This window comes from Rhea pennata, chromosome 3 (assembly GCF_028389875.1).
Source record: "Rhea pennata isolate bPtePen1 chromosome 3, bPtePen1.pri, whole genome shotgun sequence".
Lineage (NCBI taxonomy): Eukaryota > Metazoa > Chordata > Aves > Rheiformes > Rheidae > Rhea > Rhea pennata.
The window spans coordinates 113179827-113202698 of NC_084665.1; the positions used below are offsets into that span (position 1 = coordinate 113179827).

At 35.8% G+C, this 22872-nt stretch overlaps 1 protein-coding gene across 2 annotated transcripts in view; it reads left to right on the top strand.

Annotated features, from left to right (window-relative positions):
* Positions 1-22872, top strand: part of TAF1B (TATA-box binding protein associated factor, RNA polymerase I subunit B) — a 49174-nt gene that overhangs the window by 8245 nt on the left and 18057 nt on the right. For both annotated transcript variants that reach the window (XM_062571148.1, XM_062571147.1), the window contains exon 8: positions 4636-4735. In XM_062571148.1, the coding sequence (XP_062427132.1) occupies positions 4636-4735 (100 nt within the window). The remainder of the gene's footprint in view (positions 1-4635; positions 4736-22872) is intronic.

Below are 22872 nucleotides of genomic sequence, written 5' to 3' on the forward strand. Positions count from 1 at the left end.
CAGAATTCAGCATGTTTCCTTAGAAAGATTTAGAGGAAACATGAAAACAGAAAAAAAAAGAAAAAGGAAAAGAAAAAATAGGTACTAAAAATCTAGCAGAGAAAGGCATAATTAGAAACCAATAACTGGAAATGGAAGTAAGATGATTTGAATAAGAAACGAGGTGCATCTCTTTTACCCTAAGAATAATTGAAATATCTGAGCCAATTACAAAGGAAATTGGTGTATTTGCCATCTTTCTTCTGTTAGAGTCACGCCTTTCTAAAAGATATCATTTGATCCAATACAATTTACGGCTTCAATACTTGTGTAAGTGGGTAAACTTAATAGGGAATCAGAATGATCAAGTGGTTTTAAATGCACTGAGCATATGAACAGATTTAAATGAAGAAAGTGATACTTAAAAGGATGTTATTTGTATTGCAAAGTTTTACAAAGATACGGTGGTTATATAAGACATTATCATCCTTCCCTCCCTACCCTAAAGGTCTGGGCCTTTCACAAGCTTGATGAAGAAGGGGGAAGAATTTTAAGTTGCATGAACTACCCTAAAACTATTGTTTTCTAACTTCTGAATATTTAAGTTTAAAAATCAGACAGTGTTAACGTTTTTGTATGCATTAAGTTATACAGATCAAAATAGCGACAGACCAGAGATGAAAACTATGCAGAGAAAATGCTGAATATCCAACATTACCTCTTAAATCTTTGTAGGCAATTTGTTTTATTTAAACCACCTGAATTACAGTTGTGCTTAAAGTTCTGCCTTGTTTTTCTGTTGGTTTGGTTTTCTCTCTGCGCTGAAGTCAGCTGACTGCTGCTCCTCCCTTGTGATACATGCTTAGACACCCTGGTAGGGCAATCTGCCAGCTTTTAAAGGATTTACAGCACCAAAAATACACTCCTCCTTGCTGTTTGACACACTTAGCAGAAAACACTACAATTAGCTCATCTGAAAGAGATGATTTGTTTTTAAAATAACATTTTTAACAACCTGCTGCTCAAGTCTAGATAATGCATTAAATTCTTTCCCACTGTGAATAAGCTCACAATATTTAGTATGCTGCGTATTATTTACCTAAATAATAAATTGTTGGTTTGTGGAAAAAGTTTCAAGATGCTAGACTTTGTGAGGTTGGGAACTAATACCTTTCAAATGAGGCGATACGTAGCAGTGCTGGCAAGACTAAACTTGTAATCAGTTTGTGACGCTGCTGTGTGACTTTAACACATGCATCACTTCCTCGTAGTATGCAGAGAACTGCATCTTTTACATACTTAATTAAAAGAACGTGGACTGTGTACTTTATCTACCTTTCAAGTTTTCAAGTGCTTCAGTGATAAAACCTAGTCTTAGCTTTTTGATCATCTGACAGTTCAGTGGAGGGCTTGGGAGAATCAGCAGACAGTAGAAACTGTTCTGAATAGCTTTCCAAATCTGGGGTCTGGGGAGTAAATACTAAACTGAATCATTAGCACATTTTATTCATAACAGTGTTTCATTGTTTCATATACCTTTTAGAATGTAAAAAACAACTCTAACAGGATAGAAAAGAACACCTTTTTTGTATGGAGACAGTAATTTCAGGCTGGGAAAGGTGTCGTGATTTTTTTTTTAACAATGGTTTGACTTGGTACAGCGAAGTAAGTGATTTTTTTTTTTTAAGGAGTTTTATGGGCACTGCTTGCCTCTTGCAGCATAAGAATATGATTCTGAGCTTAGTTCAAGCTGATCTGAGTTTGTATTGCTGTGGTTCCCTGTAAGTGTTCCTGCCCTTTCTCTTTTCCTGGGTATTAGCATTTATCCAGCCTGCTGTGAATTAGTCAAAAGTAAATCTGCAGAAAACTGATACCGTGAAAGACTAATGTCTGCAAAAACTGATGTTGCAGTTGAATTTGCTTCACCACAGTCCCTTTCCACCTTGTGCTAACAGTAGTATCCTTGCAGTCAGCTGAGCCTGGAAATTTATCCGGTTGAAAACAAACCCTGGAAAAGAAAAGGCCAGTTTTCAGTCTAATCCTCTGGCTGAGAAGTCACAGAAGTGCTTTTGTCAGCAAGGGAGGAGACAGGAGTTTGTGGCGGAGGACAGAAGGGAGGCTGGGATTTCCGGGCGCAGCAGCAGCTAGCTGGGGAGGGTGGCTCAGCTGCAAGCACCACCACACCCTGAGGTCCTCGTTGTTTGTCCTCTTCCAGCTGTTGCTGTGCTGGCTCAGGAGGTTGCTCAGTTTCTTGGTGCCACCTCTTCAGATCTGTACACCTCATCATTTGTGTGAATGCTCTTTAGCATGTGTCAGTCAGAGCTTATAATCAGCTGTGCCAGTAATAGCTCACTGCTGCTCAAAGGGGAAGGTCTTGCTTCCTTTTCTTCTGTCCTCCTGGCTGTGTGATGTGTCCCCTTCCCTCTGCTATCTCCAGCTCTCCTTAGAGCCTTCTGCAAGCCCATTCAATTTGTCAAAATGGCAGGAAACAACTCCCTCTTTTTTTTTTTTTTTCTTTTTTTTCTTTTTTTTTCCCTCTGCTGTAGGATAGTCTTCTGCTTTTGCGAGTTCAGTTGATTTGTGGAAGAGGATGATAAGTAAGAGGAGCACACAGCCAGACCAAGAGAAGGGTAGGAGGGAAGTAAGCCTATTTATGTCTGGCTTTTAGGTTGGCTTAATGCATTTTGTAAAAACATACCTTCAGTTTAAATGAGCTAAGGAGCTGCCTTACAAGCTGCTCAGCTGGCAGGTATGACAGGATGGCAAGGACGAGCAACTGATGCTGGCTTTGGATGATAACTCACCAAATATGTGAACCAGTGCATATCTCCAGTTGAGATAGGGAATTGCTATTTACACTAGTTGAGAAACCTATTACCATTTCATTTTCAAAAAATGTGCATCTCACAATCTGTTATAAAACGACACTACAGGATCCTTGCTTACCAGTTCATTTGGGAAACCAATGCACAGAGCTTCAGAATAAAAGGTATTGGGTGAAGTGATCTTTTCAGATTGGTGAAATCATTGTAAGTGCTGGGTTAATTCTAGTTGAGAAATGGTTTTGAGTGAGAATATACTTTTCATTTTAATAGTGCTTTAGATTCAGGGGTTTTCTTAATGAAACAGAAAATTTAGCTAAAAACATTTTCAAACAAATTTAGGATGTAAGCATAACTTTCTCCTGCAGTAACTGTCCTTTAGCTGGAGTTAAAGTCAAAAGCTAGAGTTAAAGTAAAACTGGAGTTTAGTCAACTTTCATACATATATGCTAAATAATGCGCAGCAAGTGGGTGTTTAAGGCACTGTCCTGAGAAACAGAAGGTGGGTTTGTAAACTGCCTCAGGCTCAGGAGGAAGATTAATCCTCTTCAACACTGGATACTCTTAACTGTGAAGACATTATTCAGCAGTATTTTTGTTCTTTTTTTCTCCAGCCATGTTTTGAATCAAAGTGACTAATTGTTGTGCTTTATGATGAGCTCTTTGCTTCTGTCTATGGAATTGGACCTGACTAGTGCTAAAAGGGTTTAGATTCCACCCTACCTTGGGAGCAGATATAAAACCAAGCTTTATGAATAGCGGAGGAACGCAGGAGGGACTTTCAGAGGTTTTAGGCCCAGATGTTGCTAGTCTACATAGCAAGATGGGAGGGATACTGTGCAGAGGACACAGCTGGCAGGAGAGAAAGTTGTTTGCAAATCTGTGAAAGTGTTATTTTTTCCAATTTGATTTAGTATTTTAATAAAAATATTTTTGGAGAAGAGGAGATAGAAAGGCGGTTCTACCTTAATCCTGTGGGAGACCACTAATATACTTTAGTCTGGAATGAGGGTAGTGCCTGGTTCATTGTGAAGATTCCTGCTTGTTTAGTGCTTGCTTTGCCTGATGTGAATCTTAGACAAGATGTTAGATAAGAGCAGGTGTTTTGTGTGGTAGTGTGCTTTTTTTTTTTTTTTTTTTTTAATTTGTAGCTGTTGTAAAATGTCATGGTGGAGATACAAAAAAATCAGGAAAAATCCAAAGCATTACTGTCAACTTTTTAGAAAAGCCAGGTTTTAACTAGAATTGCATTATTTGTGTTCAAATACAAAATAAATGATTTTGTACAATACAAGCAATTTGTAAATTGCAAAGAGAAGCAATTTGCTTCTGTTGATCAAATAACACATTTTGATCAGAACATAATTAATGGGTTCAGTTCTGTGTGTATTGCTGATGATTCTGTGATTTTGCTCCCAATCCCATTACCTGGCTCCTCCAATGGAAGGTGGAAATTTTGACTTTAAGCTTTAGGATGTTTATGGAAAAAAAAATCCATACCACTTTAAGGAGTCTTTAAGCGAGTTCAAAATGTAATAGGTGAAGAATGTGCAGAACAAGCTGTATGTAAGTGTGTTGATTGTAAGCTTAATGCCATAATGTTATCGTTTGTCAATCACATCTGAGCTTGATTTTAAAGGCCTACTGAATGATTGATCTGGTTTTCATGGTAATGGAGCATTTAGCGTTGTGTAACTTCAGAAGAATTGCCTAGGCAGTTTAATGTTGATGTTGTATCAAATCTGAAATTGATTTGTTTTATGTAGCAATTTTAGAATAAACATGCTTTTGTCATGCTGAATACTGAATTGATTTAATCTTCATTTTTCTGCAGGCTTGTTGTTGAAGGTCATATTCCATACCTGAATGTTTTTCAATGTTTTCCAGAGAAGATGAAATTATATGGACTTGATCTGAAGATCTTTTGTGTAGAGGTAATTTTTTTTCTTAAACGGAAAGATTAAAAAAAAACAAAAACAAAAACAACACAACTAGTTATCCTGTGGTATTTTTAATTTTTTGGTCACTGTACAAACACATTGATTAAATCTGTTTTTGTGTTGTAAAGTTTCTGTTGGAGCCAGTGCAGAAACCAGTGCACTCAGTGAGTCGGTCAGCCTTAATCTTTAACTGCTGTTATTAGGCTGATTACCTAAGTTAAAACAAAATCAATAAGTACTTGTGGTGAAAAAAGACACTTGGAATGGGCTCTTGGAAAATTGGTAAATAGAATTTGGCTTCATCCTCTGTCAGGGCAATATGTTATCTTTTTTGGTGCTTATTTAAAGTATCTTTTGAATTTGTTTATACTTATTTTTGTAAACTGTTTTAGATACTGTTGTCTCATTCTGTTTCTTGCTGTACTGATTGAAATAGATTAAACCTAAAATCTACATAAAGGGTTATGGATTTTCTGGAAACTGAATGATGTTGGACAGTCTTGAGTACAATGTAAATTGTCACTTACTTAGGGTTGCTATGTAGTTTGGTCATGACTTCCTGTTGGTATTTGTTCTCCAGAAAAAGTAGTTAATTATGGGGTTTAGAGGTGTCTAAATAAATTGTTAGCTTTTAGGAGGAGAAAGCAGCAATTCTGCTATCATGAAAAGCTAGATTTTGGTCCGCTGTAAGGTGCTCAAGCCTTCAACGATAGTAATGTGAGTGATGTTGCCATTTTACAATGCATAGCTTGTATTCAATAGGTAGTGAACTGTTCAAAAGCTGATCGTTAGTTTTTGGGGTTTAGGGTTTTTTATGTGTTTATGTCTTTTTTCTTTTTCTTTTTTTTTTCTTTCTTTTTTCTTTTTTTTTTTTTTTTTGTCTTGCCTGGATAACTAATGATATTAACCTCAACTTTTAAAAATCAAGAGACATAATTAGGATAAAGCTTCTGAATTCTTTTTCTGTTTTAGACATTTTCTTAATAGGAAAGGTGCATCAAGTTGAAATTTAGACACAAACTTCTCAGTGAGTTGTTCTAGGCCTTTTTATTTATTTTTGTTTGTTTGTTTCTTTACATATGTTATCTATCTCTGTCTTTCTCTGCCTCTATCTTTTGGAGATATTTTTGCCTCTCAAAAATAGTTACATAGAACCTATATTTTGGGCTGACCAAATAACAATATGTGTGCCTCTACAAAACACACACCAAATTTTCATATGAATTACAGCCATAAAACTTGTACCACTTGTAGCTCAGAAAGTGGGAGGTCTGATTGAAAGAGCCATGACTCTCTTAGTCTATTTTCCCCTTTTACATAAAAAGAGGGAGTATACCAACTTCACCCTCCCTCTTACACATATGCATAGCATATACACACTTTCTTTTTTCTCAAATTGGAAGAAAACTGTCATTTCTCTTTTTTTTTTTTTTTTTTTTGTCTTAATATTGCTTATGATAAGCCTCTGTCTAGTATGGTCTATTATTTAGTTTATAGGCAATTACATCTGTTTTAAAAGCTGAATTTGTATAACTTTTGATTTCCACACAAAATTACTTGTCTATAATACTTATACCCCTGCCCTCCCTGTTTAAGTGCATATACATACTAACCAAATTGTCTCTTACCTTTATCTGCATTAAGATACATAGTTTAAGCCTAATATTGTACAACTTGTTTTTCAGTCACAGGAGTATTAGTATTGCTTTTTTTTTTTCTAGCAGTATTTATTCCCTACTCTACTATAATTGGTCCTTCGGTAATGTATCCTCAGGTTTATTTTATTTTGACACTTCTGACTATATTGTTAGACTGAGAATTGAAAACAATAACTACAAGTGATTTCCTACACATTAGATTTCAGAACTGATCTCGCTGCTCTTTGCAGCACTGCTGAGATTGCCAATAGCTTACTGTGCCCAGTTTTGATATCTGAATTTTGAAAAATTTTGAAAAATTTATGAGCATTGGTTATTGTCATGGAGCAAGAGATTAGGCTATGTAATTTTCCATCCTGATAATACAGCCTGTACTCTTTTCTCCTTGTTATCCTGTATGTAATATTCTGTAGTCAATTATATTCAAACACATTTATCAGAATATGATCATTATAACCAGGTGAATTAGACGCACTAAGTTTGTTATTGTTTGAGTCTTTCTTTGGTGAATGTAAGCTGCAGACATTATCAAAAATCTAGATGACAGATATGAAGAGACACATTGAATATTTATATTTTTGAACCAAAATTTAGTGCATTTAATTGTATTCTGTGCTAATTCCCTGTACTACAAATTTTTATCAAGTCGTGTGGTAGTAGGTTGGAGGATTCAAAGTGAGCATCACTTTAATAAATAAAATACAGATGAAACCTAACTTGATAAGCTTCATCTTACATAAAACCACTCCTGGTGACTCTTTTTTTTTTTTAATCACCTCTGTAGCAATCTCCCGGATACCCAAAACATACTGGAATTGCTCAAGTTGAAGTTATAGCTTCAAAAAACAAAATGCAACAACTAATGTGTTGAAGTTAGCCTTTGATAAAAGGTTGTGTCTAAATGCATGATCAGAGGGTTCATAGGGTAAAAAGCAGCAGTAGCAGGTTACTCCCATTCAGTTTTTAGTTCAGAAGCTTTAAGTTTCCACTATAAAAGAAGAAAAGCAAGTTTTCATCTTATACCGCAAAATTGATTTCACATATTCTCATTCCATTCAATGAAAGCTTTTTCTATGCGTAAAGAAAGAATAGGATACCTGAGTTCTGAGTTTTGTGTGTTTTAGGCACCGAGTCAGGGATTCTTTTTGCTATTTGCAGTTTGTTTAAGAGCAGTAAATCGCTTCTGATGTGGAGTCATCTCTTCTCTTTTAGGTGAAAATCATCTTTGTTTGTTTCTTAATGCAGAAGATATCTTTTGCTTTAAAATCCCACTAGTGTAGGAGTTAAAACTAATTTGTAAATGAGTAGTACTATGTATAAAGTTCTATGACTAATTTGTTTCAATTTTTTTGTTTTTGTTTTTTTCCCCTGTCTTGCAGGGGAGCTACACACAAATGCACTCTTCCATTTTCTCTTTTTGCTTTTAGAGGTTTATGTGTATCTTTGTTCAAAAGTACCCATTTTCTCTTGACTATCAGTAGCTTTTCGTTGCCATAAATTTGTTTTCTTCCTTACATTTTTGATTGGAGACCTACATACCTTATTATCTTTTAGGTAATTATTTTGTTAATGCCTTAAATTTGGGTCTGCTCTGCTGTATTAAGTTCGCCTTGAGACAGGTGAACTCACTTAACTTTCATTATTTTTAATACTTGGAAAGCAAATCTCTTTTCATCTTGGACTAGATGATCTCCAGAGGTCCCTTCCAACCTCAGCCATTCTGTGTGATTAATGCACTGTAGAACATTTATGTCCCTAAATAATGTTTGGTTTTGATTCTCATGTTCTTAATACCTATGTGTGTGTTTATGTGTGTATGTGTATATAGGTAAGCAGGTCACTCCCATGGGTGTTGAGCAACTTGATTTAGCAAAGTATTGAAGATAACAAACATGTCGTTCTGGAGTATGTGCTGTGTGGTTCAAGATAGGGGTAATCTCATAAATACATTTCAGGTTGTGTTCTTTTGAAAAGCTTCTGGAACAGTCTCCTTTTTTGATTCATGGGTATCTGGACTTGTGAAGAAACAAGGTGTGTGGCTTTAGTGAAGTTCCCTTCTTTAATTCTGTCCTCCAACATTAAAATAACTCCTTTCTCCCTAAAACTTAATAATTTTTTTTTAAGGTTATGTGTCTAGGAGAAAGTTGAGCATGGTTGAGAATATTAAAAGGTGGCTGTTGTTAGATTTCTGTTCAGGAAATGTCCCCCAGTCTACCCTGGAAGACAAAAGGAATACATATTTACGAAAGTCACTTTGCTATTTCCTTTCTACCTACGTGTCCTGGAGCATAGTCACCGAATAGCTTCATCATAGGACTTTCTTTCATTTTTCAACTGAGAACAGGGTAACTGCAGAATTTTAGATCTATTTAAAACCTGCTGTCTTCTGAGAGGGCCATCAAGTACTTTATCAACATTTCTATGAACATAAAAATTATACATTTGCAGTCTAGGAAACTGTATGTTTAAAACATTTTCTGTTTCAGGATTTAATTTCATTTCTCTCTGCTGCCTTCTACTTATTTTTGTAATCTGTTGCATATTGTTGCCTACAGCAAAGACATTGATTTAGACAGTTTAAGTTCCTTGCAACATGAGAAAATTAACATCCAGGTTACATTTTGATTGTGTTAGTGTATGTTATTATTCTTTCTGTTCCCTTTTACGTATCCTAGCCCCAACTGACCTTTATTAATAGAAACTCTGGTCAGTTTGAATTCTGCTCTGTGTAATTCACCTACCTCTGTTTCCTAATCATCTTAGTCTCTAAATGACTCTTACAGTTATTCTTCAGGTTTCCATGACATAGAAATTCTTTCTAATCTTCCAAATAACAGGGGTATTAGCATCTTCCTTACTTTTGCCTGTGGAAAATTCTTGAGTGCAGCCTGGTAAAGTTGCAGCAGTATTTTATGTTTGTCAAAATTAGCACTGTGGACAGGAGGAGGGAGGAAGACTCACGAAACTCAGGGGCCTGTTTCAGGATTTTCTCCCCTTTCTTCTGCCTTTGCCACTGCTGTATTGTACTGAACTGATAAAATTTACTCTACCCTTATCAACATTTTTTTCCTTGAAGTACATTTTTTCTTCTTCCTTTTTTTCTTTTTTTATATTTCACTCCAAGCATTGCTGTTCTTTGTTTGTATGATATCTTATCTTCCATTTTTCCTTTCTTATTTTTCAGGCTCACTGAATTTATTTAGAATAGCTGTAGTCTTGTGATACTGGCCTCTAGCCTTTGCTTTTGTCCCCCTGGTATCTCTCTCTCTTTCAGGGTTAATAGCTTATCAGAATTATGTCTGTTTTTGTCTGTGTCAGATTTGGCCTGTAATTCTGGGCCAAATTTCAATTCCTCATACTCTGTTATACTGTGATGTTGGCTTTGATGGGGGAAAGGGCAGGTGTGGAAAGCAATCCCTGCATGTAATTTGCTGCCATAAGAAAAGGCATAGTTCATCCGACGTCTTCCTTTTCTTTAAAGTAGCCTCTGGTAGATGTTGAAAGAGATCCCATGCATATTTCTAAGGAAAGTCTGGAAAGCCCTTTAGCTCTTTTCAGAGAGTTTTTCTTTTATTCAGAGTGCTTAATCATGAGTGTGATGCCTTACTTTTTTTTTTTTTTTTTTTTTTCTTTTTTTGAGCTGGAGGAGTATGTACCCGGTGTGCATATGAATACACACTCTCTCTCTAGCTTTGATTATTAAATTTCTTTCTACTTTTATTCAGGAGTGAAAAGCTTGCTTTAAACATTGCTAGATGATCTCCCTTCTCTATACAGTCTAGAAGCCCTCTAATTCTTCTGTTTTTTCTTTTTCTTGTACAGTTTCCTATAGCTGGTATTTTCTTTTTGTTTTGTTTTTCTCTCCTTTTTTTTACCTTTTTTTTTGCAGGGTTTGGGTTTCTTTTTTTTTCTTTTTTTTTCCTTAATTTATTCCTAGCAGCAGTTTCTTGTCCATATTTCTCTCTGTCTAATCCTTCTACCACTCGTCTTTCTATATCAGATTTAATCAAATCTCACTTTTATTGAGGATTTCAGAGATCTGATTTCTGAGGTGAGTTTGCCAAGCTTTTCTCTGGTATCAGAGGTAGTACTGTTTTGCTCCTTGGTTTTGCTGCTCTGTTTCCCAGCGGAGCAGCTATTTTTGAGTCTTGAGTGTTGTTAAGCCTTACCATCTTCCACAGAGTTTTTCTGGTAACTTTTTATTTTTCTTGTTTGGCCCCCTTATATCAGCTAGCTAGTCCACAAAGAAGAAGAGGCTTTTCCAAGCAGCAGTGGCTGTAGGTTTAGCTAATGGCGCTGAAGCTTCACTCAGGTTCTTGTCTTACAACCTTATGAAGGCTGTCTGCCTGCCAGGATATTTTTAATTTCCATTTTTCCCCATTGTCGTAGTATTATTTTGCCCAGGATCCATGCCAAGCTAATTATCCTGTAGTTTCTGAATCTTCCCTTTTTGCATTTTTTTAATAGTAATGTTGAGAGTCCTTTGATCTTTAGAATTTTCTAAGATTATTTAAAAACATTTGTATTTCAGACAGTTCCTCAGTTATTTCCTTCAAGCTTCTTGTGTGGAAATTACATGGGCCTCTCCTTTTTGAAATACTCAGTTTTATCAGATATTGTTCTGCTTTTTTGCAGATATAAATGTTCTCATCCTTGCACACCGTTTTTCAAGATGGATCTATATTCTTTTTCCAGTTACAGAGCAAACTTGCTTTTTTTTTTTTGTTTGTTTTATGACTTAACTGTTTATATGTAGCACTGAAATAAAAAGGTTTTTCTGGCCATTTCCGTGCTGCTTACAGCTTTGCCTTTGCTGTAGATCTGTAGTGCCATTTGTTGCCTCCTTAATCTCAGAGAGACAAGCTCCGAGCAGGATGCGGCCAGGCCCCCTCTGCTTTCACGTGTGCCCTTCCCTGTGCCCTCGATCACACTCCCTGCAGGAGGGATATGACAGCGCTTTCTGGAAGTGGCAGTGACATGCTAAGTCCGTCTTTACAGAGGTCTCAACGGCGTGCTTTCACGTGTGTTTTTGTATCTTTTACTGTCCTATTTGAGAGCAAAGTTTAAACTTGGGATTTACCTTGTGCAACGCTTCTCACTGTTGGAGCTCTTCTCTTTCAAGTTCCAAACAGTTATATAATGTTAATAGTGGATGTTACAATAAGGTTAAATATTGCAGAGTTTCCCTGTCTTGGGAGGTAAAGCTGTCTGACCCTGGATTTTGCCCCCACTTTCTGATTCTCTGCTTTGTGCCCATCTAATAACTTGGTTGCTTGGTTTGGTTTGAATGGTTTGAATTAAATGGGGATATGCCACAAAAATGTAGTTGAATCAGTTCAACTTTATTCTAACATAGTAAAAGCCGTTTTGTTTTGTAGATTAAAGTTGCCAGTTAAAGTAGTTTTAGACTCCTAGTAGTTCTGGTTTCCCTGTGAATGTTGGGCACAGAAGAATCGTCAGCCTGGAAGGAAAACGTAAAATTGGAGCATTTCTCATGGATTAAGAAAAGAAGATTGCTCAATATTTTGATGATTACCTGTTGTACATGACTGAAACTGGGACTATACTGGACTATAGTCTTTACCTTTGAAGGCTAATGGTTCAATTTTAGAAGTAGCTTGACAGTCAGTGCTCATTAATTTCTAATCATCTCTTCCATGTTGCTCTGTGGTCTGGTGGGGCTCATGTAGTATGTCCAGTTAGTATTAGTTGAACAGTAGAGGTATGTTCTGAGCAGAAGTAATATTATATCAGTATTACAGGTTTCTTGAAACTAATTTTTGAATTTGCAGCATGGAAAAACATATGGAAGATGTTTATCATTTATGAATCTAAGTATGTTACCTAGCTTATTCATGATGGAAACAATTGCTTACATTTTATTTTTTATATACTTTGAACTGTTTCTATTTTTGTTGCAGTTAGGTGCACATCAAAAAATTGATAAAATATTTTACAGCGTTTGAAGTGCCTAAGATTAGGTAGATAGGATCTTTCTTTGGAGGCTTTGAAAAGTAGCTGCCTCTTCCGCTTACTTTAGGAGTGGATTTTCATTAGCTATCTTAATTATAGGTATAAGTTAATACTTAAGACTAAGAGAGAGTCTAGGTGATAGACATCACTGGAATATTGATGTTTCTCTCTTCCTCCTTCTGCATTCAGTTCTTGTATACTTGTATACAAACTTGGTATAAGCTGGATGCTGTTTTCGTTCAAGTTGGTAATTCTCCCACTTGCTCAGAGAACAAAGGATAAGTACCTTTGCATAATTCTTTCGGCTGCAGAAAAATGAGTGTTTTCTCAAATGATGAAATAGAAGAGCACAGAAAAAAAAAAGTGATGTCTGTACTCAAATCACGCATAGGAAACAGCATAGTGTCCGTAGGGGTGTTGTTATTTAGGAATGGCTTTATGTGGACCTGCCTTATTTGGTACTCAGAGCCAGGGGCTAGATGTTCTGGGTGACCTCTGTAGTGATGGCTTATGCTTGTGTGACATAAACTGTTGTTGGTGTCACAAAAATTCAGGTATTTGTCTTGCTCTTCTGGCTGATCTCTCTTTCCGGTTTGACTGCTTATATTGTTCTTTGGTTTGTACCCAGACTGAATGCAGAGTGGCTGAGTGCTTTTATACAGCAAACAGTATTTCATGCTATGGAATCATTTTGTATCAAAGATGCTATTTATAGATGTATAATTTCACGAACTTAAAAGTGGAAAGATAGCATTTACTTCATTACAGAGTTTGGATATGCTAGTAGAAGTTTATAAACTTGACAGCATGTCTTAAGCGCTCATGTTTCTTTAGCTGTGGGTGTGGATTTAGTGTCCTAATTATAGTACTCTTCTAGGAGGGGCAGATGAAGTGAATCACTGTTTTAGGGCTTTACTTTATTTGACCCACCTTCTAAGGAGGAGTGAAATTCCTCTGTGTATTTTTTCTAAAATTCTGAGTATTGCGTGAGGTCACTCTACTGAAGTTTTTATTATGGAAATGATTTATATTATTTGGTGACTGTTTTGGTATTGCGAATTTGATAGGTGACAAAGATGTATTCTCTAAATAAATGTTGCTGTTTCAAGATCAGTCTTAAAATTAGCTTGCTAACAAGCTAAGCCATTTTCTTGTCTGAAGATGCTTTTTATAATAAAATTGTCCAGTGACGATTTCTGATGAACAAACCACTGTAGAAAAAGTAAAATTCATGCCATTGATGCAAGTAAACACAGTTCTGCTTGCAGAAGTCATTTTTGAAGACTCCTAATTTTAAATTAAAAAGCCCAGTGTAAACTGAAGTGGTACATATATGTTCCTTTATTCTCATTTTTTCTTTCTTGAAAAAATCTTTAAGCTTATGTTATAAGCGGTTTGACAGACGTTTTGAAAAATGCTACTCTTAACCAGATTTCTTGCGAAAACCCAGCCCCATTCTGCCTACACTGAAATACCTCATCTTCCAAGCTTCACAGTTATGAGAATACCGATGAAGCAAATACAATTCGAATTCTCTCAAATGTTGATTCTGTCCAACAGATGACTAAAAGATATCTTAGATTATTTAGAGAAAAAAAAAGTAATAGGAAAAGAAAAAAAAAATGAGTGGAAAGGAGCTTAAACTCAAGTCAAATACAATGCAAGTTTTGTTTCTTACATGGCATACTTACAGTTGGTAAGCATTGCACTCAATTTTTAGTTTTCTTTAAAAGAGATTATAGTTCATTGATCTGTGAACTGCTATTATAGCACACAGATATACTTTTTTCCCACCAATGTCTGCTTTGTGTCCCAGTACCTCTGCAAAGTACTTGTCAACAGATAAATATGTGCATTGTTAAATTGGCAGTGATTTTAGTTCTTGACTGGAAAAATGCTTGAGGCATGTGTTTTTTTTTTTTTTTTTTTTTTTTTAGTTTATGTGCAAAATTATATTGTTCTCTGAAAAGTTGTCTAATCAATGCTGTTATGTTCTTGTACCAGTCTTGATTTAAAATTTTGCGTGGTCCTAATTATACAGGTCTCTACAATCTCTTCATGATGCTGTTTTTGTACATGCAGCTGTTATTAGCCCAGCTACAACATTAGAATTATTTCTAATCCTGACTTCTAATAAAGGGGCAGAGCACAAAGCCACTTTCTGTTAATGTATAAATCCATCATGCCCCTGTGTTTTAAATACTGTACAGAATTGTTTTTTTTTCCTTCTTCTCTTTCTCTCCCTCATCTCAAAAAGTTACAGAAGAGCTAGAAAAGATGGAGGGAATGATCCTGAGGATTATCAGATGTTTGGGACAATTTCCCACAAGAAACAGCTAAGTAGATTTCAACATAACAAAGAGGTGCCTTGGCGGAAGATGTGGCAGAGATGGTTTGTAGAGAGTGTTTGTAGAGAGCAATTGTTTGTTTGTTTGTAGAGAGCAATTGTTCAATGTCTCTTTCAATACCAAGATTGAGAGGTGTCAGATAAAGCTTGCTGGTCTGCAGGTTTGTAATCAAACAGCAGGAAATGCTTCCTTATACAGTTTGTGGGTGATCTGTGAAACTCCTTGCTGTAGTACATTATGGATGTTAAAAGAGTCTGATAATGACTGGACAAAAGCCTTGAAAGAAAAGGCATCTAGACTAATAAATGCTGAGACCTCACTGCTGACTCAGCCACAAATCTCGAGAAGCTGGACAAATATTCAGGGTAGTGTCATTATGGGTTGCTTGGCTGCTGAATTCCTCCTTCCCCATCCCGGTTGCCCGCTGATGGATGGAAGGCCAAAGAGATCTTTTTGGCCTGGTGTTGTGCTGCTGCTCTTTATGTTCTAGGATTGCAGTTAGGGTTTCAGTTTGTGGGTTTTTTATTCTGGAGAGATTTTTAAACTTGTAAAACTTCATTTTTCATTAACTAGTTATAAATTTTTTTTTTTTTTAATTCCTAGTTCCAGCCTTTAAGTTATGTGATCTTACTGGTGTCCTTTAAATTTTCTCTTTTGAGATCTGGGGCTGTTTCTTTCTTGCATCAGCTTAAAATAACATTGAAGGATAATTAAATGATAAGTATGCTAAATCCTTGCTTGAAAGAGATATCTCTAACCTGTGTCAAAGAATATTAGGTAATGAAAAATATGAAGTCTTCCTAAGCAAATGCTGCTTTTTGGAAAGAAATTTTGCATGCTTGTATCTCCTAATGATCTTTGGGGGTTTTTGGTGGAGCAGCAAAAGGAATTGCTTATTTAAAACTTAAAAATTTTTTAATTTTGATTACAAAACTTCCTAGTGATGAATAGTTTCGGTAGTCCCACCTCCAGGAGCAAGAAGGAACATTTACAGGAATCCTGGCCTAGACATGTAGCAAGAAGAGAAACATGACAAACCATGCAAGAGTAAGTAACAGGTCATGTGGGAGCTATCCTGGAATGGCAAACCCAGCAAATAGCAGTAGCAGGTTACCTTTTCTTTCTTTCTTTTTTTTTCTTCCCTCCAGTTTATCTGTTTATCTGCAATATTTCTAAACAGGCTTCCGTTCTGTGCAATTCTTTCTTGGCTCCGAAAGGAAGCACGGATTTTGGATTTGTGAATAGATAAGCTAATACTATCTTCTTTTCAATTGAATAATGATTAAGATTTTAAAGTTAGGTATACAGAATTTAGGAATTACCGGAATGATATTGGTTTTAGTTGAGATTGATGTACATGTGTGCTTGGTTATAGTCAATAATCATTTATCTCATATTGTTTCTAAAACAAGATAGCATCTTAATTTAATAAGGAGAGAATTATGAACTGTTCAGCATATTTTTTCCTTTCCTTCATTTCATACAGGATTTTAAGCCTGCTTTATTGCATGCCAGATAAAGCCAGAAAAACTGCAGAGTATTTAGTTCTTCTTTTGAGGCTCCTCATTCATGCTCGTCCCATCATAGTGCCTTCACTTATTTGGGGACTGTTTCTTTAAAACTGGGCTGTACGCTCATGCAAGGGGGAAAACTGGGACTAAGACACTTGCCCAAGGCAACAGAGTGAGTTCCTAGTACTATTATAAGTAGACCTGAAGATTTCTTAAATCCTCTAAGATTTTCCCTGTATTTTTTTATACTGGCTTTTCAAAATGATTTTTTATCGCTTAATAGTCTGATGCTGACTAGTATCCCTGCCAATATCCATTCAAGTAATCACGCAGCTTACAAGAAACTGGGAGTCTGGAGTGTCTCACAGATGTTTTTGGTGAATTGTATGTATATATTTTAGTTTTGTTCGGATTCAAACCACATCATTCTTGATTAAATCTATTAATTAGCTCATCAATACTGGTCAAAATGCTTGTTCTGTTTATTCTCAGGGAATTCAGACTGGAATGACAATGTCTTTCTGCTTCCCTGGGAAGTATATCCACCAAGACTTACCTTTAGACAAGCTCATCTATTTTCTGAGATCCTTGAAAATTCCCTTCAAAGTCTGACATGTAAGGATCATTCTGAAGAACCTTCTTTTTCTGACTAAAATTTGAATAAACTTAACTGCCATTTGATTTTTTTAATTTACTATTACTCTTTAAAAAATTAAAATTAACTCACAAGCCCATCATTATTGTTTATTTAAAAAAAAATCTTCTTGGAGATATATATATATATAAAAAAAATCCAACCATACAAATTCTGCTAATTAGCTATGCTACTTTTGCTTTCCAGAGCAAACAGCAATTGCTACTTTGGTCTGAAAGGGTTTGGGACTGCGTTGTTGGGGGGATTCTCTTTATATGTGTGTTTTTTTTCTTTCTACCTTTGTGCTTTTGTGCATTTTAACAGGTGCATGTAGTACTTTTTCAGGCTAGAAAATAATGCAGAATGAAAATAAGGGTGAGGCTTTTATTAAAAAAAAATGAGGAGGAAGTTCACTGCTAAAAGGGTTATTGTAATCAAGTTTATCATGGGAGCTTGCTGTTGTGTAACAGAAACTTTAGCTTGTCCATACCTGTCTTAAAGCATTACTTAATGAAGAAAGAAAACAAACCTACCAACATATTTATGAAATTCAATAAAATTTGTTCCTAAACTCCTAAATTTAAATGCATTAGATCAGTTGAGCTCCTTATTGGATTACTGTCTGTGTTTGTAAGAAGACTTCACATTTTGTAGAACAGTAGTGATATTTGTCATTCAGCCTTACCTGGTGAGTATGAGTAGGGCAGAGCTCAAACCCATGTCTCTGTTGGTTTAATAATATTGAAACTCATCTATTCACAAACAAACCTTGGCCAGAAATCATTTAATGAATAAAATGTCATCTTCTGAAAATATTATACTTAAAAAGTCACCAATACATCCAGATAAAATCTTTCTCACCTTTGTCTAAGAGTTTGTCTTTGAATATTCAGTTACCCTTTTTTCATGTGTGTGGGTCACTGGCTCATTTACTCACTGTCTTGAACGCTTCAGTAAAACCCATGTGTATGAATTCAATTCGGTCAAACATCCTAGCACTCCTAGAATATTTTTTCTCAAAAAATGCATAAACATTGTTTGAGTTGTCTTCTAAATGATTTTTTTTCTTATACAAAGATGCTTCTCACTTACAACATTCAGGAATACTGTGGGATTTTAAGTTGAGTAGCTGTTTCAACTGAGATTTTAAAGGGCAGTTACCAAGGGAGGGAGAGAGACTGTCAGTGTTACTTCTCACATGATTTTCAAATGGTATCTTGGCTTTTTTTTTTTTTTTTTTTTTTTTTTCCCACTCCCCTGTCCATTTACTGCCAAGCAGATAGCACAGGCAACGTGTGGTGCCTGGCTGCAAGATGGATAAGTTGATATTATTAGCCTATGTTAACTACTTCAGCTGTCCTTTCTACCTGGTGGGAGGCTTGTAAAGCAGCAAGTTTGAAAAGGTGCTTCGTCTCTTTATATCTTTTCTAGGGGAAGAACTCTTAGGAGCTATATATTTTCTTAGCAGTTATCTAAGCAGAGTTGTAGGAGTTTCACCCTTCTTTGTTCTTCCTGTCATTCGGTTCCCTTTCAGTCGTGCCAGGCACACCCTTCCACAGTTACATCAACGTCTGGATATGATTCATGGATATCGGGACTTGAAAAAATGTGTCCGCTCAGTCCACATAAAAATGACAGTGCCGAGTCAGTGCAAGGTCCGTTGAATCTGGTCACCTGTTTCCAATAGTGACTTAAGAAAGAGTGTATGAATGGGTATGACGGTTCTTCCCTAGCCTGCTTTCATACTTTCCAGCACTTCCCAGCCTGGAACATTTCTACACAGCAATGATAACAGTGCTTATAATACCTGTCTTTTACATTGCATATGTCTTTGCTGTATGCTCTATACTATGGTAAAGAAGCCATTCATTAAGAACTTAACTTGAGACTATGTAGAATCGAACTGTGCAACAAAGCTGACTACGTTATTCTTGCAATCTAACTTAGCTGGGGAAAAAAGTATTCATAAGCACACTTATTATTATCTATAAAGAATATTAAAAGTAATAATACTCAGTGTTTAAGCACATTTAATTTGTGTCGTAATTATTGCATTAATTCCCTGTTCTTCTTGGTGTGATGGTGATGGTCCCTGAGAGGTGGGTAAAGGTTAGGCAAGGGGAAAAAACGACATTTAAAAAAATAAATATCAGCAAGATCCTTTAGTGCATGCTTGTATGGGAGGTAACCAAATTGTAGAACAGTATGAGAGCTCTGAATTGATGAGGAGCAACATGAACAAATGAAGGGGGAGGGGAGAAGGAAAAGGGAAAAAAAAGAAAAAGACTGTAATATAGGAGTTTTGTCTTGCCAACCTCAATAAGGATATCTATCTACTATGCAAAGATTGGATCACAAAGTCATTTCATTCAGTTTTGAGCACCAGTTTGGGTATAAATTTCATAGCTGGTACAGTTACTGTCTTTATTGTCAGCTCTGTTGTGTAACCTGCAAGTGCTACCGCTGGTTTCAGCGCACACCAGTCTGCTAGGATGCGTTTATGCTGCAGACTGTGGACTAACTGATATAGCTGAACCGGTTGAGTAGCGGAAGCAACATGTACCAGACTCTATGGAGCACTTTACTGCTGTGCTTATTGTTGATACCTAATGATAAACTATTTGCATAGTTTTAAAGCTAGTTTGGGTTCCTGGCAATGTATGTTTCAATGAAGGCTTTATTCAGAAATGTTAACATACATTAAGTGTTTTTCTTTTTTTTTTCTTTCTTTTTTTAATAAATGTCTTTTGTTTCACCTTTTTAGTCCATTTCCTGAGAAGTTTGGCACATTCTTTTTCAAAATTGGTGTAGGTTGACTTAATAGTCTTAAAGATGACTGTGTCTTGCAGGTCTTGAGAGAATTACGAGCATATCCAAATGCTAAATTTCAAAGAGGTTTCTTGAGACCTACAGAAAGCTGCTAATGAGAAGGTGACATCAGTTCTTATTAGACTTCAGTATTAAATGGTAATTAAAATATTTGTTTAGAAAATATGGCCACTGCTGAACAGCAATAGCATAGGAGTATGTAAAGTCTTAAAAAATAGGCAGCCATGGGAAGAAAGGAATCTCTAGGTGGAATTCATGGGTAAAAGGATGAAGGGGAAGGGAACTCTGCTGAGTAAAAATGCTGGACTGGAGAGGCGTATGCAGGGGAGAAAAATGATAAAGGATATAAAACAAGTAATTCTAAAATCAATTTTTCAAAAAGGATAAAACATCATTACAATAAAATTGAAGTGTGAATATGTAAATGATTACTACTGGGATGTCATCATGATATAAAAGAAGAAAATGATTAATCATGTAAGAAAGAAGAGAGCTAAAGCAAATTTAAAACAAAAAGCTAGGGAGGCTGCAAGTGAGTCTAGAAAGCCAGCCGATGTGTACAGTTTTCTGCTTGTTGATCAGCAACATTCTAATGGTGTCCAAACAAGTATGAGAGGCTGCAATCTTGACTCACCCAAAACAAGTACTTGTTACTGTGATCTGATTAGCATATTAATAATTTGGCTCCTTGTCTTCTGAAAACCAGGTTGTTCTTTTCTAATACAGGTGAAAATTTTCATTGTACCTTTGAAGGACAAAGGCAACTGATTTCAGTAGTGTAAGAAATATTTTTTTCATCATGAACATCTTATTCTAGGTGCTGCTTTACCAAGTGAGCAGTGTATATTGACTTCAGCTTAGTATAGGAGGCCAAAAAAATATTCTCAAATAGTGCTAAGATTTTTTTTCTACTTTCTGGAGAAGGTGTGAAATTTCTTTATGTATGGGAACAAGATACAAAGACTTTAAAGATGCAACCCTTAAGTTTGTCCTCAATAACCTCTGTATCCAAATCTAGACATGTTATAGACTCTGTCATTGTCGATCAGTCTAAACAAATTCCAACTAGTGAAACACCTGAAAAGGCAGTCAGATGATATAGCTTTAGGAGGGCATTCTGTCAGTCTTCCAGGAACTAGGTGCCCTTAAAGGTTTGTAGGTAAAGTTTTTATGTTGAATGGTTTCCAGGTTCTGGAAGCAGAAGGTAAGAGTCTAGTAACTGTACTGATGGGGCAGTTGTCTCTAATATTTTGTACAGAAGCACAACTGAAAAATATAATGCAAAACTTTTAAATTTGTGATTGGATAAGAGAAAGTTACTTGGAGAAAATGTGGCACATGATCTAACGCTGACCCTCTTGCCCAAGTACTCCTCCCTTAGCATTTAATCACAAGGTGCTGGAGGCAGGCTTTTCTCAGTTAAGGAGCCCGCAGCTCTGGAGCTTGCTTTACTGGTTGATTCATTGATTGACTTTCAGTACAACTTGTTTTATCAGTACCATTTTTTTTTTCTTTCTTTTCCTGGGAGAGAGGCATAGCTAGGTGGAAGGCGGTAAATTTTGTTAATTTTGAGGCTGCCTGTTTGCAGTTTTGCTTCTTCTTAATGTATTTTGCTAATATTGAGTATGTTTATTGCATGGAATTTGGTTATTCTTTGGTTTTAGGCCTCCATTGAATATGGAATAAGAGATTTACTGTTTGAAGTTATGTCTCTTTCAGAATTAGACAAGATATCAAATGTATGTAGTGATTGGTAAGAACTTTCAGTGCTTGATTACTGAAGCACTCTGCCGTCTCAGCCCTCACACTTCATGCTTTCAGCCATTCACTATGATGTGCCCTGCTGAGATGTGGTATTACATTTGATTCCGCTTTCACTTGTAGTTTACAGTTCAAAGGATTACTGTGTACCCCTAGAAATGTGTCGTTCAGTTAATTTTGTGTGGTGCTGATTCATTGCTCTGTTACATTGAATGTTACAGTGTTATAGCGAATGTTTCTGAATTTAGGAGGTTAAATCCTGGTACATAGGATTGGTGATATATTATGGTGGATTAATATGCCCTTCCTAGATCTCCATGTCCCAATGCTGTTTACATCTCTCTATCAACACTTACCAATTAAGAATAATCTTGTCTGTTAACACCTCTTTTAAAATAAGCCAAAGGATGGCTGCCGGTATTTGTTTTTTATTTGTAGTTTTTATATCATTTGTTTGCTGCTAAAAAAGGTGTCAGCTGCAGTTGTGAAACAAAGAGCATTTATATTCATTTGAAAAAAAAAGATCTAAATTTACTTCTGTAAATTGCAAGCCAAAGCCTGGATTGGATACTAAAAACTTTGAAACAAAAATCAGTGTTGGGCATGAGGAGGAAGGGATGATTCACTAGTAGCTAGGACAGGAGAACTATCTCCTTAGCCAGATTCAGTAAGAGAAGCTCATCTATAAAGTGAAATAAAGTACCTACCCTACACCCTCAAATTAGGAGCTATATTCTTTAAAGTACCTCTTTGTTAAATGAGAATGTTCAAATAACTTCACTGGTGATACTTTAATGTTTGAAAATGGGAATGCTTTCAATGAACAAATTTCTGTTGTCTTAATTTTCATTTTCATCTCTAATATGTTACTAAGAAACTGATAATTCAGCTGCTTTTCATGAAAGAAAAAAACATATTTCCATTATATTCAATTAAGAATATTATTTGTTTGACATTTTTATTTGAATTACCTATGACTTTAATTTTTCACTAAATACACTCAAGAGAAGTTACATACCAGTCAGGTTTTGTTTCAAGACTATTTTAGTATTCAATTTAGAACTACTTTTTAAAAGGAATGGAAAGTGCTGTAAGCTTGGGCTTCTGTAGAAGTCCGATAATGCGTGTTTTTCTTGTTTATCAAGATAGTCCTGTAGAAGTCCAAGCCACTTTTTAATACCATTTAGAAAATATAATGAACATGATACAACTTCCTAACTGTTACAAAAAAGATGCATGTGTAATAGTGACAATAGAGTTACTTATTTGCTTTTAAGCATGTATTCGTGCCATTAAATAAGTCTTGACTGCAGTCTGAGGGGAGATCGTTTAAAAAATGAATGGGAATGTTGGCAATCATTCAGACCTATACAATCTCAGCATTGGCTGCCTAACTTATATTAAAATAGAATAAACC